The sequence below is a fragment of the Gnatocerus cornutus genome, chromosome 3 (genome assembly GCF_029298725.1).
Source record: "Gnatocerus cornutus isolate USDA-ARS CGAHR chromosome 3, icGnaCorn1.1, whole genome shotgun sequence".
Taxonomy (NCBI): domain Eukaryota; kingdom Metazoa; phylum Arthropoda; class Insecta; order Coleoptera; family Tenebrionidae; genus Gnatocerus; species Gnatocerus cornutus.
In genome coordinates this window covers 1,645,889-1,670,294 of record NC_142235.1, presented here as the reverse complement: position 1 = coordinate 1,670,294, position 24,406 = coordinate 1,645,889, and the positions used below count along the sequence as shown (strand labels likewise).

The 24,406-nt window shown below is 33.2% G+C and overlaps 3 protein-coding genes and 2 long non-coding RNA genes across 7 annotated transcripts; 3 read left to right on the top strand and 2 right to left on the bottom strand.

Annotated features, from left to right (window-relative positions):
• Window positions 1-11: 11 nt before the first annotated feature.
• On the top strand, window positions 12-1,720 carry LOC148176768 (alpha-tocopherol transfer protein-like). 3 transcript variants are annotated; one of them, XM_088032161.1, is made up of 6 exons: window positions 12-85; window positions 593-856; window positions 902-1,154; window positions 1,199-1,309; window positions 1,360-1,465; window positions 1,511-1,720. In XM_088032161.1, exons 2-6 carry the CDS (start codon window positions 600-602, stop codon window positions 1,660-1,662), a joined length of 879 nt encoding a protein of 292 aa, XP_087888287.1. In that variant the 5' UTR covers window positions 12-85; window positions 593-599; the 3' UTR covers window positions 1,663-1,720. The 3 variants fall into 3 exon arrangements, with proteins under 3 accessions (XP_087888287.1, XP_087888286.1, XP_087888288.1); XM_088032160.1 differs by lacking the exon at window positions 12-85 and adding an exon at window positions 175-296; XM_088032162.1 differs by lacking the exon at window positions 12-85 and adding an exon at window positions 346-370.
• An 8,302-nt stretch (window positions 1,721-10,022) lies between these two features.
• LOC148176767 (uncharacterized) lies at window positions 10,023-10,948 on the bottom strand. Its single transcript, XR_015769760.1, has 3 exons — window positions 10,620-10,948; window positions 10,246-10,548; window positions 10,023-10,199 (listed from the first exon to the last, which is right to left on the bottom strand). It is a non-coding gene; the product is annotated as an uncharacterized LOC148176767 (long non-coding RNA).
• LOC148176766 (uncharacterized) lies at window positions 10,873-11,522 on the top strand. Its single transcript, XR_015769766.1, has 2 exons — window positions 10,873-10,955; window positions 11,003-11,522. It is a non-coding gene; the product is annotated as an uncharacterized LOC148176766 (long non-coding RNA).
• A 2,144-nt stretch (window positions 11,523-13,666) lies between these two features.
• LOC148176765 (uncharacterized) lies at window positions 13,667-14,725 on the top strand. The gene has a single exon (XM_088032808.1). It carries the CDS (start codon window positions 13,667-13,669, stop codon window positions 14,723-14,725), a length of 1,059 nt encoding a protein of 352 aa, XP_087888934.1.
• Window positions 14,726-15,910: 1,185 nt separating this feature from the next.
• LOC148176764 (uncharacterized) lies at window positions 15,911-16,318 on the bottom strand. The gene has a single exon (XM_088032807.1). The coding sequence runs from the start codon at window positions 16,316-16,318 to the stop codon at window positions 15,911-15,913; it is 408 nt and encodes a 135-aa protein (XP_087888933.1).
• Window positions 16,319-24,406: the final 8,088 nt, after the last annotated feature.

The window sequence follows — 24,406 nt, the reverse complement described above, 5'->3', positions numbered from 1 at the left end:
CGTTTTATTGAGTTTTGTGGTTACAACTTTCGTCATGGTCAGTTTCGGTGTAGCGATAAGACGTGCAACGTTAGTTAATTACCCGGTAAGTGATTTTTTGTCATTATATTGAAAAATGTGTGATTCACACGGCTGAGTAGGAAATTCCATGACTGTGCTAATTCAACAATTATTGTTATAAATCGACGCTAAAATATTATTTACGTAATAATTTATGTTGTTTTTGTGATTTAATTAGTTTTGTTATAAAAATATGAGTCTCTTTTGTTTTGTTCTTAGTGTAATCAAGTCGGCAAGTAAGTAACTAAGAACATCGGGTGGAGGAGGTTTTGATTTTTGAGTTTGGTTGGCATCCATGTCAAAGTTTGAGGTTAAGTTTAGTGTCTCATTCTTTCGCGCCTGCTAGACGCTGTATTTTTCCCATCGATCTACTAATTACAAATTAATTACTAATTACAGTGGCATCCGGTCGAAAAATCAATGTCATTCTGATTGCATACGAGATAATTACAGTTATGTTTTGATGAGATGGCAATTAACCTTGTAATAATATTCAACCATCAAACTTCAAACATTTCCGCTGTGTCCACAGATCAATCATGGACGCCGAAAAAGAGTACGCCAAAGATCCGCTCCTCAAACGCGAAGACATCAAAATTCTTTCCGAATGGATGGACAAGCAGCCCCACCTCCCCAAAGCCACCGAACACCAACTGATCTTGTTCCTCCAGAGTTGCTACTATCGTCTGGAGCCTGCCAAAACTGCCATCGACAACTTCTTCACTGTGCGCACTCTTTGTCCGGACATCTTTGGGACTCCCACGGTGGAGACCCTCAAGCAACAACTCTCAGTTGGGTAAGATTGCTGTCTTAAGACTTCCAAAACTCTAAAGTTCTTCAGGTCTATCAATGTGTTACCAAACAAGACTCCGGAAGGGTACACCGTCGTTTTGATGAAACTGATTGACACGAATCCGGACCATTACAACTCCGTGGCTCAAATTAACTTCGCAGATTTGACACTGATGCTAAACTTGCATCAAAATGGGACGAGTGAAGGGATTTTGACGGTTTTTGACATGAAAGGACTCACTTTTAGTCACTTGACGAGGTTTAACTTGGTCGCGATCAAAAAGCATCTTTTCTACGTCCAGGTTCGGACTCGATTTTATTGTTCTGTTTTGACTGGGAGTTTTAGGAAGCCGCCCCTGTACGGATCAAAGGAATCCATTATATTAATGTGGTACCTTTCATGGATAAGTTGATGGCGATGGTCAAGCCCTTCATGAAGAAAGAGCTCGTTCAACTGGTAAGACAACATCATTAGATCTGTCTTTCACTAATTCTTTCTTTTGGTAGTTGAACTTCCATCCCGACTCTATAGAATCGCTCTTCAAGTTTATCCCAAGGGAGATAATGCCGAAGGACTACGGTGGTAACGCTCCTCCTCTTGAAATTCTTCATGGTAAGTCTTCTTTTGGACTCCTGGTGTGTCAATTTGTGGTTGCAGAAACGAGCAAAAAGAATCTGCTTGAAAACATGGATTTCTTTAAGTGGATGGACTCTTTGAAAGTTGATGAAAGTCGAAGACCGGGAAAGCCGAAGAACGCGGGGGACTTCTTCGGGATGGACGGAACTTTCAAGAAGTTGGAAGTTGATTAAAGGGAAATGTGTTTTAGTTTATTGTAGTTTGGGGAATGTGAATATAATTTTGATATCATGTGAGGCATTTAATTTTTGACGTTGTTGTGGTATCACTGATTTGTGGTTTTGTAAACCATTGATGAAGCTCTACAAAAGTAGAAACGGGTAAATAGCATCCGGAGGTTTTAACTCTTTTCTTAATCTTTTATGTACGTTATATTACTTACAATCCTGTTGGCTCTTCAAATTATTTATATTCTAAAAATTTCTAAATTTTGAAAAATATTTTTATCGTATTTTTTTTGGGAATGAACACAATAAACTAGCCAAGAATTTTTTGTTAAATTTCAAGTCTCTAACTAACAAATTACTAAAATTATACAACTTTTGGACATTTTTGGTTCTTTTGAATAATGAAAATTGTAGCAACTTTGTCATTTTTCTCGTATATTTTTGAGAATTGGGCCAGTTAATAGACTAGTCGAGAGTCGTAATCTCTTCAAATTTCAACTTTTTAACTAAAAAATTGCCAAAATTATACTTTATGGGAAATTTTGGATATTCTTGGTTTTTCTGAGTAATGAAAATTTTGTGAAAATTGTCATTTCTGTCGTACATTTTTGAGATTTAGCACAATTAATAGACTAATCAAGTGTCGTAATCTCTTTAAATTTCATCTCTCTAACAAATTACCAAAATTATACGATTTTATGAAAAATTTTGTAAATTTTTAAATCTTCTGAGTTATAAAAATTTTATAAATTTTGTAATTTTTGTTCTTTATTTTTGAAAATTTGGCAGAATTAATAGGCTAGCCAAGAATTGTAATCTCTTCAAATTTCAAGTTTCTTACTAACAAATTACTAAAATTATACGACTTTTGCAAAATTTTGGTTCTTTTGAAAAATGAAAATTGTAGCAACTTTGTCATTTTTCTCGTATATTCTTGAGAATTGGGCCAGTTAATAGACTTGCCGACAGTCGTATGCTCTTCAAATTTCATCCTTTTAACTAAAAAATTGCTAAAATTATACTTTATGGGAAATTTTGGATATTCTTGGTTTTTCTGAGTAATGAAAATTTTATAAAATTTGTCATTTTTGTCGTATATTTTTGAAATTAGACACAATGAATAGACTAGCCAAGAGTTGTAATTTCTTTAAATTTCATCTCTTTAACAAATTACCAAAATTATACGATTTTATGGAGAATTCAACTCACCATAGATTCGACCAATAAGAGACATTTATTTTTTCAAATAAACCAATCAGAGCAAACTTTTTTTGGAAATTTTCACTAGTAAAATTTTCAGCGGAAATACCACTCGAAAATACCACGCGAGAGTGACAATTCCACGCGAGCTGTCAGTTGCTTGTCAGTTCGTTGAATTCTCATGACGAATATAACTCGGGAGCTCGAAATTGTGGGAAATTTTTCCTCCAGTACTCGTAGTTTGTTTCTCCGGACAATTGGCACTCGTTCGCTTCGCTCACTCGTGCAATTGATCGTCGAAAAAACTACTCGTCTGTCGGAAAAATTTCCGACAATTTCGAGCCCACTCGTTGTATTACTTATGAGAATTCAACTCACCATAGATTCGACCAATAAGAGACATTTATTTTTTCAAATAAACCAATCAGAGCAAACTTTTTTTGGAAATTTTCACTAGTGAAATTTTCAGCGGAAATACCACTCGAAAATACCACGCGAGAGTGACAATTCCACGCGAGCTGTCAGTTGTTTGTCAGTTCGTTGAATTCTCATGACGAATATAACTCGGGGGCTCGAAATTGTGGGAAATTTTTCCTCCAGTACTCGTAGTTTGTTTCTCCGGACAATTGGCACTCGTTCGCTTCGCTCACTCGTGCAATTGATCGTCGAAAAAACTACTCGTCTGTCGGAAAAATTTCCGACAATTTCGAGCCCACTCGTTATATTACTTATGAAAATTTTGTAAATTTTTAAATCTTCTGAGTTATAAAAATTTTATAAACTTTGTAATTTTTGTTCTTTATTTTTAAAAATTGACAGAATTAATAGGCTAGCCAAGAGTTGTAACTTCATCAGATTTCAAGTCTTTAACTAACAAATTACTAAAATTATACAACTTTTGGTTCTTTTGAATAATGAAAATTGTAGCAAGTTTGTAATTTTTCTCTTATATTTTTGAGAATTGGGCCAGTTAATAGACTAGCCGAGAGTCGTAATCTCTTCAAATTTCATCTTTTTAACTAAAAAATTGCCAAAATTATACTTTATAGGAAATTTTGGATATTCTTGGTTTTTCTGAGTAATGAAAATTTTGTAAAATTCGTCATTTGAATCGTATATTTTTAAGATTTAGCACAATTAATAGACTAACCAAGAGTCGTAATCTCTTCAAATTTTATCTTTCGAACAAATTACCAAAATTATGCGACTTTATAAAAAAAATTGAAAATTTTTGTTTCGTCTGAGTAATAAAATTGTATAAACTTCGTAATTATTTTTGTCGTATATTTTTCAAAATTGGCACAGGTAATAGGCTAGCCAAAGAGTTGTAACCTCTGCTAATTTCAAGTTTCTAACATATTACTAAAATTATACGACTTTATGGAAAATTTTGAAAATTTTCTGTTGTTCCTAGAAATAAAAATTGTATAAAAAAATATAAATCCATTCTATGCTGATGGAGCAAAACGGTCTTTGGATTTAGAATCAAGACGCAATTTTACTCCAGAAATGACTTTCCAGTGCTTCAGTACAAATTTCGTCCGAAATTTGTTGACTGGTAAAATTTTTAAAAATATTTGAACACAATATCGTTTTAGTTTTAAAAATATAATTATAAATATTTCCACAAATGATTTAACTACTGAACTGCTTGATGACCTACTATGGAAATTTTATTTAAATAATATAGGAGTATCATTTAATGGGAAAACTTGTACTTTGATCATTTCCTTTGATATAATTTTAATGCCATAATAAATAAAAGACATTAAACTATCATTAGTGAAGTAGTAAGTAGTTCAAATGAATAACTTTGTCATCTTGATCATTAGAATCAGAAATACGTAGAAGTATTACTAGACTAGACTAGATAGGTACCGACCGCAGAAAAGACGGAAATCTAAATATTCCTAAACTTGAAACATATTGAATGTTTTTGAATTTTGACATTGAAGAACCGTTTTTGACATAGTTCTCGTTACACAAAAATGATACAAAAGGTGTCACCACTAGAAGGTAAAAAGAAAAATTTTATTTTTCTAATTCAGTTATAAACTTTTGACTTTTTTAACCTTATTTTTGTCGCCAAATGCTGTTTCTCTCATAACTTTGCACATGAGAGCGCGAAAACTCCTAAGTTTCTGTTTCTGATTCAATTCTTTTAATGACAGATCTGCTGCGAATTGTCTATATTCTAAGCTACAAAATATATCAAAAACCCGTTCTAAAAACACTTCTGAAAATCTCACTTGTGTACTTTCTCGTCCTATCGATTTTCCAAATCGTTCTTTTATGTTCAACTCCGAGCAAGTTGGAGCTTCTTAGATATGGATCTACACTATTAAACAACATATGGGTAAACTCAACTAAATTAATTTTCAAAGTTTCAGTAAAATTTCAGTACATATTTGCCATTATCGTAAATTTGAAGAACACTCTGATCGACGACGTGATGGATTCGTTAGATCTCTGGGAGATAAACACCGCCGGTAAAGAAGTTGAACTCCAAATAAAAAAAGAAGCAAGATTCTGGACAGTTTACGTTGTTGGTTGTTTTATTTTGGCGTGCGTCTGGATAGTATTGATGGTTTATTCCAATGAAAGCGACATTGAAATGGTTATCAGTGGTACCATAGTGAAACCACCAAACTCACTATATTTAGGAATTTTATTAAAACTATACTTATTCGTTGGCCACACTGGCATTGCTCATATATTTCAATTCGTTTATATCACTCAAACTTTCAAGCTTACATGTTGAATGCTTTCATTGAAGTTGTAGAACCTACGCAATTGTGGAGCGAAGCTCAAAAAGCCATTGAAATAAGGTTACAATTTTTTATTAAAAGACAGTGCGAATTTCTCAGGTACGACTTTCTCGGTACATTACTTCTACTACCGTTTGAACAGTTTTAAGGTACAAACGTTGAAAACAATAAGTAGTTTAATAGTACCATTTGCTTTAGGAGCATGTAGTGTCTGTTTAAGCACAGCTTTGGCTTTCCTTGAGGTACAAACCACGTCCCCTTTTCTCTTTTTGCTACATTTTTCTCTTTCAGCTAACTTACGAGTTTCGCACGATTGCTCTTTTACGATTTGTTTCGTACGCACTTATTTCTGTGTCTTCTTGTTGCATTGTGGTTTCACTCGGACAAAGCATAGAAGATGAGGTGAGAATACTATAAAACTAACCAAATGAAGCAGTGTGCATTTTAGTCTGAAAAAACTTTTCTCAAGTTTATCGAATCGAACTGGTCTACTTGGAGCATTAAGAACAAGAAAATTTTATTGGTAATGTTCTCGTCGAGTTTGAGACCTCTAAGATTTGAATTTACGCAGGATATCGCCATAAATCACCGTCTTGGAATGAGGGTAAAACGATAATTTGGAGGTGAAAAAGTTGGAAAAAATATTTTTAGATCTGCAGAGTTGTCTATTCTGGTATCTCCGTGTTTTATCAAATTTTTAATACAAAATTGTAAAAATTTGTCTTATAAATATTTCAGAATCTACAGTTTTTTTATTCTTTTGAGAAGTTGGATGAAATGTAAAAAAAACTTTTTTTATTAAATTATATCAAAGAAATTGTTTAAGATACATATAATTTGGTTCAATAGTAGTGACATCACCTCAAGCGCGAACACTTAAAGTTCTTTTCCTACCTTGAAAAGCTGTTTTAAAAGTAGATTTTATGTATAACATGTATCGTGTGATTCATTAAATTTCCATTCTAGGTAGGCCGTGTATTTTGGACGTGCGTTGACTTCTTGTTCGATAACTAGCAAATCTCGCAAATATTAAGTCGAAACTACTGTAATGGTGTTAGTTACGACATGAATTTTTTTTCTCAAAGCCAACTGCGAATGGAAATTTAATGAATCACACAATATTAGGGTTAAAATATTTCTGCCAATTTTTAATTGCAAATAGTGCTTTTATTTGAAATATTTAAAAAACTTCGACCTACGCCTGTTGAGTCATTGTACATTGTTTTCTAAAAAACCTGTAAACGTAGAATATACCGTAAAATATATCAGAAAAACGCGAATTAAACTTCTTAACTGTTAATGTGTCAAATGTCAAATGGTGGTTTTTAATAAAGTTTTTGAGTTTTTGCAGCTGTACAAACCTTTACAGTGGTTGCTGCCATTGTCTGCTTCTATCTATTTTTGAGCAATGAGTTGGACAATTAGCAATACTATTGTATGCTGTAACCAACTTAGTTATATGCTATTGGCCACTTTAATTTCTCCGCTTTTTTTATTAGTTGCCGTACGACGTTTTGTTCCGTCTTGAAATACACGCCGATTTTATTTCGGAAATTGTATCTAAAATATAAACATTCTTTCTTTAATTCACAGTTACAACAAAATAAACTAAACTTAAGTGAACATACAATAAAAACGAATTTTTTTCACAAAACATAGAGTTAAGAAAATGGTTCAAAATTCGCGTTTTCTGGACGTCACACAGTGTTAAAAATCAATTGTCATTTATCTGTCATAAAATGATTTTGGAAATCGCAGTTAAACACGCTTCTTACAGGCGTATCGTATAAAAGTTGCATTAGTCGCCCTCGCAGGCCGTTCTCACATTTCTGGTAGATAAACATGAGATTAATTGCCATCCGAATAATGCGTATATATAGGAGAGAGGGGGGCATAGTGGGGTACCGGAGCATAGCGGGGTAACAATCCTGCTGCTCAAATCAAGCGTGTTTTGATTGGTTGTCAGTTGACAGTTAACCATGTGTGTTTTATAAAACAAAGTGTGAAAACCTATATGTTTTATAAAACAAAATGTGAAATTCAGTGTTTTCGTTAAAAAATTCGCGAAGTTGGGGAGCAAGTTTTTTTTCAAATCTAGTCATACAAATATAGTGGCTAAATATGATGAACTTGCTCATTTATGTGCAATATGCATTGATGCCTAAGTAATTTTAAAATGTTACTTTTTCTAAGTAGGTACACAGTTATTCAAAAATTTGATTTTCCCATAGGGTACCCCACTTTACCCCTAGGTGCGGGGCAAAGCGGGGCAAATCCCATTTTTCAAAATAATGCTCACATGTCGTAAGTTTTTTATTGTAATAAAAAAATGTACAACAAAAATCATCCGCAATACATTAGTCTATGATATTTAGTTAAAAAAAATTGTTAATTTCTATTATTTTAAGATGCGTGGCTAATTGATCGTTAAGTTCCCCACTATGCCCCCCTCTCCCCTACAGTTAATTCGAAAATTAAAGGAACGATTCTTACTATAAAATTTGTAATTTGTTTAGATAGCTGAAATCGGCTGACTTGTCAAAAATTTGACAATGGATTGTCAACATATTTTAGATATTTCGACCGTTTTTTACCAACATTTATTTGGCGATTTAAGGAGTAATTATCACTTCTGTGGTAAGTTATTCTAGGCAAAGTCTTCATTGTGGACATAATAAAATTTGTTCAGGTTTTTGAGAGTTTTGTCTCGTAAGACAAAAATTTCATGTTAATATATCTTCGTGGACTGAGACATTAATAGAGAGTTTGGCAAAAATAACATTTGTAATTGAATTCTTGGCATGGAAAGAACGGTTTCTTGAAGAGACGCTTGATCAGTATTTTCCCATACCTCTCTTCAAATCTTATATGTCGAGGCATGTACACTCCCAATTTCCCATTAGAAAAAGACTGAAAAATGTTTTCGTCTGAAAATCAGATATTTTGTCAAAAATTCTGAGGAACATAAAGATATCGTTTGAGAATCGTATTTTTTGCTGCTTATGTTCTTCAGTAAGTTCGCATTTCGTCACAGCGGCGTGGTTCTCAATGCCCTGTTTTTTCAATCGACGATGCGCAGTCAATGATTGCGCTAAAGTGTTAACCGATTGGCGATTTGCTGAATAGACCAGCCTTCGTCCCTCAGTGTTATAGCAACTATTTCGTCAGTTTAATTTTTGTTTATGCAACTAATAAACTATTCATACAATTTTTATATACAGTATGTCCCCGGATTGAGTTCACAAGAGGAAAAAAAACGTTATTTTTCATTTAACAAAAAAATGACAAAGTAATAATATTTTTTGCTTAATTTAAAATAAATAAATCTTTAATTAAAATTTTAATATTATCAAGCTGTGTTCCTAAAATCGAAAAAAACAAAAAATAACGAAGAACCTTTTTATTTTTAATTTCGCAAAAAAGTCAAAGGAATGAAATTTGTTCCTGAACTCAAACCAATTTCCACTATTTGATTGACCCATTACCTGTTTTAGCACACAGTTCAATTCTAACTCGTAATTCTTTAAGACTGTTTCGAATTTTCTCAATTATTGTTAAGGGGATATCAAACAAATTTCAGTATAGGGCAAATTCAATGTATTTTTCCAAACACGATTACTCGAAAACTATTTGAGTAAATTGCTTTCTGTTTTTTGCTTATGAATCTGTTCAACGTGCACTATGTTGAATGCTATATATAATTTTTGTAAAATGATTCTTTAATGACTTTTTGATTAATTAAATACATAAACTTGGCTGAAAGCAAAATAATTTTTAGCATTCCACATGCGTAGACTAATTTTACATAATGTCGACTAAACAGATTTTTTTTAAAGTTAATAGTTTTTGTGTAATCGTGTTTCGAAAATGTCTTTTAGAATTTCTTTTATCCTTGTTTAGCACAGATGTCTCACTTCTCGCAACCAGACAAAGTCCCGTCGATTCTCTGCATTCATAAATTAGTTTTGTGGTCGAAGGGATAATTTACAACCCACAATCTTCCATAAACTCATAAAATTAAAAGTTGACGGGAATCATGGTCCTATTTGTCTGTTTTAGAATCACTTGAGGGGATCCCGAACAAATTCTAGTATAAAGGAAATTCAATGTATTTTTCCAAACAGGATTACAGAAAAACTACTTGATGAAATTGCGTTATGCTTTTTGCATACGAAGCTGTTGAACGCGCACTATGTTCAATGATGTACAATATGTTGATAACATGATTCTTTATAGACTTTTCGATTAATTAATCACGAAAATTTGACATACGTGATTATAAGTTCTCGAATGCACTTTTTTTGTCAATTAGATAAACTTGTTTTATTAAGAGAAAAATGAATGTTTCAGTTTGCTTTAATGAATTTAATAGGAACTAGTTTAGTTATTTTTGGGAAAAAACCACATGGGGTGCGGTATGTTGTAACGTTTCTAAAATGAGAACAAGGTCATTTATTAAGATTTTTATGAATTAGGGGATAAACGCGAGACACCGCTGGTATGGGAGGCGATTTTGGAGTCCCATAAATGCCTGGGTACTTTTCCACCGTTGACACGACAACATCAGTGTTCAACCTAAAATGAATAATAGTCTAGTAAGTCTCCACAGTTCAAAACTTACTATTATCGCGTTTATCTTTTTTATCTTTTCTTCGGCTCCAATCCTAGGGGAAGTTGGATCAAGCCTTTGCCCCAAAAATTTCGTGTGTTCGCCAGGAAGGGGTTGGTGAGGCGCAGACCACCCCTGAGCGTTTTCGACTGTCCCTCTGGAAGGTGTTGGCACCCTTCCGGTGAATTTCAGAGCCCACGTTCCTTCTTGTATCGTCGCACCGAACCAAGGGCGACTCGGTGTGGTTTAAAGCCCCTTTATGTTGTCCAGTCCAGGAATTCGTCATGACTGGTTCCCGTACCTTTCTCTAAATCCCTACAACAACCATTTTAGTTTTCAAGATCAACCCTCTCGCGACTACTATGTTAGATAACAGTATCACTTACCAACTTACGTTTATTGCGGATGTCTGCCAACAATAACAAACAAACATAACCTGTCAATCACGACCCTTTGACAAGTGCGACATTGAGAACGCCCGCGATACTCGCGCAGAGGTCGGAATCTTCTTATCATCCCCGAAAACGCAGGTAGTGCCACCTACGATTCCTCGTGGCCTTTCAACTCTCTTTTCCGTTTTGGGCTTCGAAGGAAGCAGACGTAGTATCTTACCTTAAAGTACCGTATCTTTACCGTCTAAGCACTTCCTAGTACTATTTGAAGTCCCGTATTTGCGGTTAAGAACCCCAGAACCGCATTAGGTATCGTCCACCCTCAGAGAGGTAATATTTCACGTTTTTCTTGACGATAAACTAATTTAGAAAATTAGGGTCGCACGCACGCCTACGACTCTCGCAAAAACGACTACCAGATTCTCGCCGGTACGCCCGTAACACCTTGCCCGTCGCCTTGAGTCCCCGATCGACCTCGTGGAGTAACCGAGACTTTCTCGCCCGCTAATAACCATCCCGAGCGGCCACATCCAACCCGGACCAGACGACAAGAGGCACCTGGAGCGTTCCCGACGGCGATAAGTACCTTTTTTTGCGATATTATTGTTTAATTGCGTCACCGCCTGAGTCGTACTATCGACGTCACCGACAGCGTGTTATCTAGACTCTATCGAGAGTCTCGCTGGCCTGTAACCTGATTTTATTAACTTCCTCTTGAGTTCAATTCAATTAATCATCATTATTTTTAGTATTTAACTTTTTTATAGTCTTTCTGTAAACCAATCACAGCTGTGACACGGTAACAAACCTGTCATTTAAATTTAAGTAACCAACATCACCTAAAATTTCACCAATTGTTAAGTTCATATTTTTTATTAAAACCAAATTTTTTAAAAACCATTTATTTACTTCTGAGTAGCATTGAGCGACTTGGCTACTTTAAAAACCAAACTAAGTTCTTGGCGCCCATTCTCTCTGACCCACGACACCAGCTCACCAAAGGCTATAAGAGCACCGGTGCGGTGTCACCTACCGACCTTTTTTTGAAAGGTGTGACAATGTATACCTAGAAAGAAAGTTTTAATCCTATTGTGTCGGTGTTGGTTAAACTCAATGGGATTTTGCGTCCTGATTCTTGAATGACTGGGGATAAGATAACAGAAAATAAACATTTTTCTTGTGTTTTTAGAACTAGCCGCTTTATAATAATTATTTTTATCACATAAGCTTTTATCCTAAAATATTTGTTACAGCAGTTCTGTAGGGAGTTCAAATGTCCCAATGTAAATTATAGAATTTTATTTTATTATTTTAAATTAAATATTTACTTTACAAAAATTATATACAGGGTCCGGCAACACTTGTGTCCACCCCCAAAATCGTCTTTAATTTTAAAGATAAAATTTTGAAAATTTGCATACGCTCATAGTTGACAAAGCTCTAGAAGCTGACGTAAAAATTTGTTTTTTTTATCACGGTTTCTTTGGCGTCGCGACGCCTAAGAAGTATAATTTTTAGCGATTTTTGAGTTTTTGCGGAAATATACGCGAATTCAATTTTATTTCAACATAACTGTGGTACAAATATCTGAGTTTTTATTTTAAATCTAATGCAAATTGTGTTTAAAATTTGCGAAAAAAACGTTGCTTTATCAAGTTAGTTTTCAAAATTATGACAGTGCAGCGGCAATCTACGTTTACACCAAAATTTCACAAGTCACTTCACTCACTTTTATAAAGGTTAATTTTGATTACCACGGGCATGTTGCACTTTATGGACACCAGAAATCGTTAATTAACATCGACAAAGTGACAATTTCACCAAGTAAGACTTTTGTTACAATCTAAAGCGAGCCAAAGAATAGATGTCATTTGTGACACAAGATGTTGACAGATGGGTGTAAACGTAGTTCCCAATTTTGACATAATAAAATTGGAAACTAACTTGATAAAACAGCATTTTTTCCTCAAATTTTGAAGACAATTTGCATTGAATCTAAAATAATAACTCAGATATTTTTAACATATTTATATTGAAAAAAAAATAAATTAGGGGTTGATATCACAAACCCTCACAATTACCTAACAATTACATTTTTAAGGCGTCGCGACGCCAAAACTATCAGTGATAAAAAACAAATTTTTACGTCAGCTTCTAGAGCTTTGTCAACTGTGAGCGTATGCAAATTTTCAAAATTTTATCTTTAAAATTAAAGACGATTTTGGGGGTGGACACAAGTGTTGCCGGACCCTGTATAGCATTCAACATAGTGCACGTTGAACAGATTTATATGCAAAAAACAGAAAGCAATTTGCTCAAATAGTTTTCGTGTAATCGTGTTTGGAAAAATTACAATGAATTTGTTCTACACTGAAATTTGTTCGAGATCCCCTTAAGAAACGTTCTATATTCAGTCCCCAAGTTTTCAAATCTCAGATTTGACGATAATTATGAAAAAAATAAAGAATTCTCGGTTAAAAAAATTCAAAATGAACTTGGCAATTTAACGACTTAAGCCGCCGTATGTGAAAATCTGGTCAATAAAGTATAAAAAACATTAAATGTGTTTTTGGAACGATTTTTTGATGTCTTTTTATTCACTAAGAGCTTCACTTATGAAGGCATCTCTAGGAACATAGAGGTATCCATAATATCAATTTTACTCTGTTTATCCCTACCGCTTTTCAAATTTTAGTTAAATTCCGAAACAAATATTCAGCGGGCCAAATAGTGCCACTACAAATAAGAGCAAAAATTAAGTGTAATGCTCTACGTTTGCGAATAGCAATTGATTCCGCGATTTGTTACTATCGAAAGAACAATATGACAGAATCGGAAAGTATTGTGCATCTAAAAAATGATATCGATAACAGCGTCCAACACGTTTTTGGTAACCATAAAAGTTGTGCATCATACTTTTGTAAGAGAAAAGACCCATCAGAAGAAAACTTGATAGAACAGATGCAAAATTGTGGTGTTTTAAATGATATCCAAACGCATTACATCGCTTAAAATACAATGCAAGGAGTTTACTGAAAAAAATGACCAACAACCTTGCGGAATCTTACAATTCAATTGTGGCAAAATTCGTTGGGGGCAAACGCATAAATTATACTTCCCGAGGAGGATATCGCATGCGTTGTTTTGCTTCTGCGATTTCTTTTAATAGTAAAGGAAATTACTTGAATGCTATTAAGAATGGCAAATCAGAATTTTACACACAAAAATTTGTGAAACAAAAATTACAACTTCGTATGAAGAAAAAACAAACAAAAAAATATCGCTCTAATCAAAACCACGGAAAGCCAGATGCCGATTACGGGCCAAACGCCGATCAGCCAGATCTTTGTGAATCCAATCCTGAAGATTATAACAGGCGGAAAAAACTGTTTTTAGATCACCTCAGAAAGAGATCCCTAGAACGAGACTTTATAATGAAACATACAGAAGGCCAACGTAACAATTCATTATGGTTCGAAGAAAGAACAAAAAGGTTGACATCGTCAAATTTTGGACTTATTTGTAAATTGCGGCCAACAACAAGTAGAAGTAACACCGTAAATAGAATTCTAAAACCAAAATTTGCAGGTAACGTGGCTACAAGATATGGGAGTGAAAACGAATATAAAGCCATTGAACGATTGGAATTGGTGCTTCAGGAGGATCATCCTGGTCTGCGAATTAGACCGTGTGGACTAATAATTGACAAAATACACCCATTTCTGGGTGCATCACCGGATGGATTGATAGGCAGTAGCGCCATTGTGGAAGTGAAATGCCCATACGGTGCAAGACATTTAACTCCAGAGGAAGCAATTTTGAAGAAAAAAATAAATTTTTGCTCTATAATAGATGGCAAAATGACTTTAAATCGTAAACATAATTATTATTACCAAGTCCAGGGTCAGCTGTACATTACTGAACGTGAAGTTTGTTTTTTTACAATATTTACTCCCCGCGGCATTTTATTCGAAAGAATTTCCAAAGATACAAAATTTTGCTTTGAAATGCTTCCAAAGTTGGCATTGTTTTACGCTGAACATTTGCTACCAGCAACTATAAATCAAGAATTTTTGTTGGAAACAAATTCTCTTTTATAAACAAATTTAAAAATTATTTTTATTATTTTTTGTTATGATTGTAACAAGGCACTTTTTGGGATTTTTTTTATTTATTTATTAACTATTTATTATTTATTTTATTATTTATTAACTATGTAACATATAATTTTGTATTAAACATTTAATTTCTAAAAAAATACTTATTTATTTATTATTCTGCAATTTTACATGAAACAGGAGTGGATATGAGAACATTCGAAATATCAACACTGGTGTCAAAGCTTGTATCTCCGACCAGAATTGCGGTTTAAAAGAAATATTTATTTATGCTTTTATTACGGTCGGGTATGAATTCACTACCGGTCCTCACTAAAGGAGTTCCGCCAATAAATGTTGGGTGTTGAAGCAAGATGGTTATACAATACTTTTGACTGTCAAAATTTGGATTAAAATTTTCTACACGTCATTATTTGCAGCAGAATTTACCGTTACGATTTGTTAGACATCCCCTTAAGGATGCAATTGCATTTCTTTTCCAATTTTTTAATACACATTATTGGGTAAATTTTCCTTTAATCTTTAACGCACTATTTGATATTGTAAATCTACAGCCTGCTATTCTTTAAATACGATTAGAAAATTTAATAAATAAAAAATATGAAAAATTAATTTTAAGAGTACAAACTAATAATTTTGAAATTTTAATTGCAGATTTATCTGTTTTAAAATAAGCAAAAAATGTTATTTCTTTGTCATTTTTTTGTAAAATGGAAAAGAAACTTTTTTTCCTCTTGTGGACTTCATCCGGGGACATACTGTATATATATGATCAAAAACCTTATATGCAAGGTGTTTATAAATGTTTCTAGCATCAAGGGTGGCTATGAAATGTCAAATGAATTTGCCGCTCGTTACAAATGTGGGTTTAGATTTTTCAACTGACATTTGTAGTTAACCTCAATCATTTTGAACAAAGTTAGTTTTAAAAACAAACTGTTCAAGTTGTGGTTTAAATCCTGAAAATCTATAATTTTGACACAAAACCGTAACTAAAAACTCGTAGACGTAAGTGACATTTGAAAATAATTGTGAACATAGTTATATTCACTATGAAAACAACGAGGCAAAATAGCGCATGACAGGAATTCCAAAGCTCCCGTTGATGCTAGAAACATTTATAAACACTTTGTACATTTCTGTGTAAGGTATCATTACATGTCAATTCTATTCTACATAATTAAACTTCGCCCATTTTTTTTTGTCTCTAGCCAATTTCTTTGCCTCGCTCCAGTTCGTTTGCTTGTTCGTGAAGATTTGTAACACGCCATCATTCCATGTTTTCTTGGGTCTTCCTCTCGTTTTCGCTTTTACTGCTCTTGCTTCCCACACTCTCTCAACTTGTCGTGTTTCGTCCATGCGCACCAGGTGACCGAACCAAGCCAGTTGTTTTCTTTCAATGCTCTTCTTTAGTGGTTCCACTTCTTTCCGGACTGTCTCATTTCTGATTTTGTCTCTTCTCGTTATACCCTTTACTACCCGTAGGTATTTCATTTCCGCTGCTTGCAACTTGCTACTCAACAGCTCTCGCAGCCATAAGTTAGGATTGATTTGTATAGTAAACCCAGTTGACATACAAGGTGTTCAAAAAATAGCGGACTAACTATTCACTACGTGAATCTTCAGATAATAACTAGTAGCTAAATTAAGTTTTTTCAATTATTGAGTGCTTCGTTGGAAATCGAGAGCCACTTAAAGGGGCGCTAATTATGGCACAAATTTTTCCTTATAATGAACTCAAGGTGTACAAAATTCTACTAGAGTTCATGTTTTGGGTGACATTTACATACTTACAGTCTTTAAATGCCTTAAATGTTGATGCAAAACGTTATTTTGCACTTTTAAAATTAAGCTCAAAAGCGCAAAATTAATCTGGCAACATTTCACTTCAAGAATTCAGTAATTAATTGTTGCCTAGTGCCTGACAATGACCATTTTTTTAGAAAAGTCAAACATTTTTTAGGTGTCATAAACTAGAGGAGTTTATTTCTCTATTGATGTATAATTTTGCTGAATATACCGACACGTGAAGGAAACAGTCAAGAAGCAGTAAGGGGCAGTAAGGCTTGTGAATTTCCTAACTGGCAAATTCCCTCCAAGAATACTTTTCAACGAGTTTATCAACAGGTACGTGAGATGGGCCGATTGGAACCAAATTTATCAGGATCATGGAGGACCCAAGACTATTTGCACACCAAGAAGAGAACAAATGGTTCTTGATCTACTTTGTGACTTTTACTGGTCAGGTGTTATCAAATTTAATTGCAAACCATAGTAACCAATTACATGATTTATTAATAATTGTAACTACCAAAGTGTTGCTCTGGTTTCAAAATTATACTCCTAATAATTACCGAAAGAATTGAACACTGTTGCTGTTTTTCGCAATATTTAAAAGTTATTTTGCTCCCGTACAAAGCTATAAATAAAAATTTTAAACAGCATTTCCAATTCACAGCGTCTTAGAGTTTGACGTTCTTATCAGTTGGTCCGCTATTTTTTGAACACCCTGTATACCTAGTAAACATTTTATGGCTTAAGTCAAACCACCCTTAGAAATAAAACTGGGTGTTTTATTAAAAAAAACTAAGTAAAACTGCACCCGGCAAATGTCTAGGTAGAGGATTAACCGATGGTTGAATAGGCGTGCGTCTATTTTTATGGTTCCCAACCGCAAAGATTAGACTGCCCGGTCCTCTCATAATGTGGCCATAAAATTTACTAGGTGTATGTCAACTGGGTTTACTTTTTTTTACACTGTTTTGAAAATCGTCATTTTTGTTTTCTTGCTGACTTCTCTCTTGCGGATTAAAATTTCTTTCAGAGCACTCTCGATTCTGTCGTTAATTTCTTCCTCGTTAGTTCCTTTTTCTTGTAGGTTCACTCCCAAGTGCATATGTTTTTTGAGTCTTTACCAATTGCCATCAATTTCGTTTTTTGTGTGTTGATCTTCAGGTTTCTTTTCTCCAGTGCTGCCTTCCAAACATCTAAATTATTTTGGAGTTTACTTTCATTTTTTGCGAATATTACTATATCGTCTGCCAATACGCAGCCAGTAAATTAAGAATTTTTTACATATTTCTGTATTCCACATCCAACGTCTTTACTCTTCCTTTTATTTCTTTTAATACGTCGTCCATTATCAGAGTAAAAAGTGTAAGACTTAAAACTCCCCCTTGCCGTAGTTCATCTCTTGTTATAAATTCTTCCGACTTGGAATTTCCATTTCTTATGTAATTTTTGGTGTTAATGTATAAGCTTTCTATAGCCCTACATAATTTCTCTTATATTCCTCTTTTTTTCACACTCAACCAAACCGATTTCTCCAGATCGATGAAGGCTGCGTATATAGACTGTTTTCTTTTCTTCTCGATAGTGAAAATATGGTCTTGTACTCTTCTTCCTTTTCTGAATGCGCACTGTGATTCTTCCAGTTGTTTTTCTATACTTGTTTTTAGTCTATTATCTAATATACTTTCATAAATTTTGCTAACCACACTCAAAATTGTTATGCCTCTGTAATTATTGAAGTTTCTATTATCTCCTTTCTTGTAAATTGGTATTATAATTCCTCAAAGAAAATTTATTGGATCAATTCTTAGTGTTGACAAATTATCAAAATTACAATTTATTCCCAAACACCAAATTTTGTAAAAAAACTATGAGTTTAATCATCGCTCTGATGATAATAGCATTGCTATCGACGCGCGTCAGCATTTTTTGACAATTTTGATAATTATAATTCCTACTTCCCAATCTTTGGGTATTCTGCTTTCTTCTAGTATTCTATTAAATAGTATTGATAGAGTGTTTATACCTCTTGCTCCCAGATTTTTTAACATTTCTGCAGTTATTTGATCGTGGCCGGTTGTTTTACCTCTCTTTAGTAATTTTATTGCTGCTGTTATTTCTTCTGGAGATATATCTTCTATTAGTTTTTCCTCTTGCATATTTCGTTGTGGATTTTCGGTCAATTCTACTTGCTCAGGTATGTCGTTTACCTTCAGGATTTCTTCGTAATGTTTACTCCATCTGTTCATTATATGAGCTTCTTCAGTAAGTAGTCTACCTTCTTTGTCCTTTATTTGTTTCAGTCTCTTTTGCTCGCCTTTTCGTAAAGTCTTCAGTACTCTGTAAAACAGTTTCTGATTTCCATTGTTATCTTTTTTTATTTTCTGTCCAAATTCTATCCATGATTTCTCTTTTCCTTCTCGTACCGTCGCTTTTGCCTTGTCTCTTTGTTGTTTGTATTTGTTGAAATTGTTTGTCGTTCTGTTTTTCAGGTAATTTTTCCAAGTTTCATACAATTTTTAACAAATTAAATTATAATTGTCACCCAAATTTGTCAGAAACTAGCCCAATTTAATCTGCAACACTGTACCCATTCTTTTAATTTTGCGTTTTCAAAAATGAAATGAAACAAAAATGGTGATGGATCAAAATGGACTTCAGATTAAGAATCAGAAAGTAATTGTACGTAGAAAATCACTTCCCACTTCTACAATTAACTGGTGTAATCACAAATTAAATTTAAAAAAACCGATTACCAAATTCCATGTCTTATACTTAAGTACAAGACCATAGGAGAATCTTCTAATTAAAATACTTCACAAACAATTTGTAACTATTTATGCAAAGTGTGCAACAAAAATCCAGCAGAAAAATGTAATTTTAAGCCCTAAAAGTAACGCGATAACGCTGAAAACGGTTTGTTTGTTAACCAAATATATCACTTGGCGGTAGACAGCGCTGAAGTCAAATATGCAAGGGCAACATCCCTATAATGGAACTGGCGATGAGAATTTATAAGATCACTGGATGAATTAATGCATTTTTTTATCCTTCTAATAAATGAATTTATTTAGAATGTTTCGAACATGTTCAGTGATGAGTTTAAGTTAATAAAAGTTAATAATAATAAATAATAACAGAAATAAACATAAAAAAACATGTCCGACTGTCCGAAATAATGATTCTGTTGACGACCTACTTTAAAACATTTGTTTAAATAATAGATATAGAAGTATTAGTTGATAATAAAACTGATACTTGGATCATTTTCCCTAATATGATTTTAATCTTGGAATAACTGAAGGAAATCAAAATGTTAGTAATGTTATATACTTCTATTGGAGAACGCAGCAAAGTTGAAAATCTAAATATTCCAAAATCGTTTAGAAAAAAATTGGTAAGTACAAAAACATACTTAATGTCATATAATGTACAATTTATTATTCCTAGTAAAGTCGGCAAATTAAGAGTAAATAGACTAAAAATGGCACAAAAAGTTACACAACTAGAAGGTAAAGGAGAGAATTAGTTGTGCTTTTAGTTTCATAAATAACTAAATCATCGTTTTTATTGTGAGACAGATCCGCTGAGAATTATCTACATGCTAAGCTACAAAATCTACCAAAATCCAGTTCTAAAGGCACTTTTGAAAATCTCAATCGTGTACCACTTCGTTTTATTGATTTTCCAAATCGTTCATTTATGTTCAAACCCGAGCAAGTTGGAGCTTCTCAGAAGTGGATCTACATTTTTAACCAACATATATGTAAACACATCAAAACTTGTTCTCAAATGTTTCAGGAAAATTTCAGATCGGGTTGACCACTTTTATCCATTTATATAAGAACACTATGGTCGATGACGTGATGGCTTCGTTAGATCTCTGGAAGATAAACACCGCCGGTGAAAAAGTTGAACTCCAAATAAAAAAAGAAGCGAGATTCTGGGCAATTTACGTTGTCGGTATTTTAATTTTAGGATGTGTGTTAACAATAGTAATGGTTTATCCCTACGAAAACGACATGGAAATGGTTATCAGTGGTATCATGTTTAAACGAGAAAATTCACTATACTTTGGAGTTTTGTTCAAACTGTATTTATTGGTTGGCTTCAGTAGCATAAGCCATATACATCAATTCATATACATGACTCAAACTTTCAGATTTCAAGTTTACATGTTGAATGCGTTTATTGAAGTTGTAGAACCCACGCAATTGTGGGACGAAGCACAAAAAAGCATTGAAATAAGGTTACAAATTATCATTAAAAGACATTGCGAATTTCTCAGGTACGAATCTCTCTATACGCTGCTTTAAATACCGTTTGTACAGTTTTAAGGAACAAACATTGAAAGCAATAAGTGGTTTTATAATTCCTTTTTTATTTGTATTTGGTAGTGCTTGTTTAAGCTTAGCATTAGCTTTTCTTGAGGTACAAACCAAGTCAACTTATTACTCTGTTTTATTGATTTTCTTTCAGCTTACTTACACATTTCACCTGATTCTTCTTTTACGATGTATTGTTTACACTTTTATTACACTTTCTACCTTTTTCGTTATTATTTCCCTCGGACAAAACATCGAAGATGAGGTAAGAATATTATAAGTATAAAACTAACTAAATGAAGCAATGTACATTTCAGTCTGAAAAAATTTTTCTTAAGTTCATCGAATTAAACTGGTCTAGTTGGAGCATAAAAAATCAGAAAATGTTGTTGGTAATCTTGTCGTGTAGTTTAAAACCTCTAAGACTTAAAATTACAAACGATGTCGCCGTGAACCATCGACTAGGAATGAGGGTAAAATGATAAGTTGAATAAAAAAAGTTTTGATTGACGTTTTTAGTTCTGCAGAGTGGTGTATACTACAATTTCCGTGTTATATCAAGTGTTTAATACTTCAATGTAAAAATTTGTTTTGTTTTGTCAATAAGATCTGCCACGTCAAAGTTTCTCTTTAGTTCATATTTTCGAAAAATCTTTTTTTTTTTTTAAAGTGTTACTTTTCCTTGTTTTCCTCTTGGATTTTATCTCAGTACCAAACTTGCTTATGTCTACCTTTTTCATCTTTCTGAGCATGTCAGTATATTGTTTGACAGATAAAACATCAAGCCTGAAAGAGGAATCGTTCATAGAATAATAAATAAATAAATTCTATATTAAGGGGATCTCAAACAAATTTCAGTATAGAGCAAAGTCAATGTATTTTTTCAAATACGAATAGTCGAAAACTATTGAAGCAAATTGTTTTCTGTTTTTTGCATACGAATGTGTTCAACGTGCACTATGTTACATGCTATATAAATATTATTATAAATAAAAATTGGTACTGACATTTCACTATTTCTTGTTACCTAGACAACTTTAAAGCTTTAGTGTTTTAAAGACCCTTTTTTGCACGCTTTTGCGTATTTTAATTTAGGATTATGATGCAGGTATAATAAAAGCATATTTTTATCTTGAAGTATAAGTACAAAAATAAATAAAAATACAAATACAATTTTTAGAGTTTCTTAATTTGTTATCAAAAATTGTCGAAAAAACATTAAAAAAAAAGTTAATCTGTATACAAGATGATCCAACGTGACTTTTTCAAAAACTACAAATGATGGGAATTTGAAATTTTGGGTATAAAAATAAGCCTATACAACTAATCGAGCGAGAGTATCCAAATATTTTTGGATACACGCACAGTGAGGCGGCGGCGGAAAAAAACTCATTTTCCGAGAGTGACTTTTTTGATAGGATGCACTATGTATTTAACACTTTATGAGTTATAAAATTGCAGTATAATAAATTTAAATTTTTAGATTTTCTATGTCTAAAGTTGAGAAACCGTAAATCTGTCACTCAGGAATATGTTTTTAAAACTATTTAACAAAATTTATTTTTGATATAAGCCATCTAGCATATAATACATATATACAGGGTGTTCAAAAAATAGCGGACCAACTCATAAAAACATCAAACTCTAAGACACTATGAATTGGAAATGCTGTTTAAAATTTTTATTTGAAGCTTTGTACGGGAGCAAATAACTTTAAATATTGCGAAAAATGGCAACACTGTTCAGTTCTTTCGGGAATTATCAGGAGTACAGGGTCCGCCAATACTAGTGTCCCGGGCCAAAATCGCTATTAATTATGAAGCTATAAAAATATTTTTTTTTGTACACAAAGAGGAAACGGAGCGCTACAAACTGATGTGATCATCCTTTTCACGAAAAATGGGACAAGACAGGTTGACTTTTCCACTATTTTTTCCATTTTGATTTTTGAAAATCGTAGTTTTTTGCGTTTATTTCACATATGGTTAACACAAGAGTAAAACTGATCACATCGGTTTGTAGCGCTCCGTTTCCTCTTTATGTACAAAAAAAATTATTTTGATAGCTTCATAATTAATAGCGATTTTGGCCCGAGACACTAGTGTTGGCGGACCCTGTATAATTGTGTGACCGCAGTAACACTTTGGTAGTTACAATTATTAATAAATCATGTAATTGGTTACTATGGTTTGCAATTAGCTTTGATAACACCTGACCAGTAAAAGTCACAATAGAAGAACCATTTGTTCTCGACTGTTTCCTTCACATGTCGGTATATTCAGCAAAATTATACATCATTAGAGAAATAAATTTCTCTAGTTTGTGACACCCAAAAAATTTTTGACTTTTCTCAAAAAAATGGTTATTGTCAGCCACTAGGCAACAATTAATTACTGAATTCTTGAAATGAAAAGTTGCCACATTAATTTTGCGCTTTTGAGCTTAATTTTAAAAATGCAAAATAACGTTTTGTATCAACATTTAAGACATTTAAAAACTGTAAGTATGTAAATGTCACCCAAAACATGAACTCTAGTAGAATTTTGTAAACCTTAAGTTTATTATAACAAAAAATTTGTGCCATAATTAGCGCCCCTTCAAGTGGCAGTAGATTTCCAACGAAGCACTCAATAATTGAAAAAAGTTAATTTAGCTACTAGCTATTATCTGAAGATTCACGTATTAAATAGTTGGTCCGCCATTTTTTGAACACCCTGTACTATAAACATTAAGTTATAAAATATTTTTATTTATTTCACCATAAATCCCTATTCTTTCATGATTGTCGTACTTTTTTTGACCTACAAAAAAGCTCTGGTTTAATTCGTTTTTGAACTAATCAATTCCTGTTCTAAATATTACTATGTACAAATCGTCGAATTCGAATTTAGGATGAAAATTATGGGGAAAACAGTATCAGAGGAGCAAAGTTTGGAGTCTGCAAGTCCATTTCCTCAAAGTTTCATAAATTCGGCAGCGTGCTGATATGACATTATCACTTTTTATACAAGATCGTCTGATCAAATATCGGTATGAAGTCATTCGAAACGGTGCTAAAAATATTGGATGCTCGATATTTCCCAGCTACAAGAAAATTATATGCCGAAAAAAAAGTGCATATTTGTTGAAACCGAGTTTGAAACTAAATAGACAAAGATTATTGTTGACTTCTAAATGGAACTTTGATGTACCTTCTGGCTAAAATATATTTTCTCAAAAGTGTGAAAACAAAAATGATAAGAAGTGTTATGTAATGTATGTTCTTATTTACTTCACCTGTGCCGTTAAGAATGACTAAAGTTGTCATTCTACGTCTTTTTTTAAAAGCTTTTCGAAGCTTGAACCTATATGTTGCCTATCTGCATTTTTGACAGTCAAATATTATGTGGTAAAACGCCGGGTTTCATTATGATTTTACCACTTTTCATCGTTTTTAGAAACATATTATAATTTTCAATATCTTCTTCTCATTTCTTCACCCATTGGGTTCATTAGTAGCAAAGTCACCTCAAACGCGAACATTTAAAGTTCGTTTCCTACTTGGAAA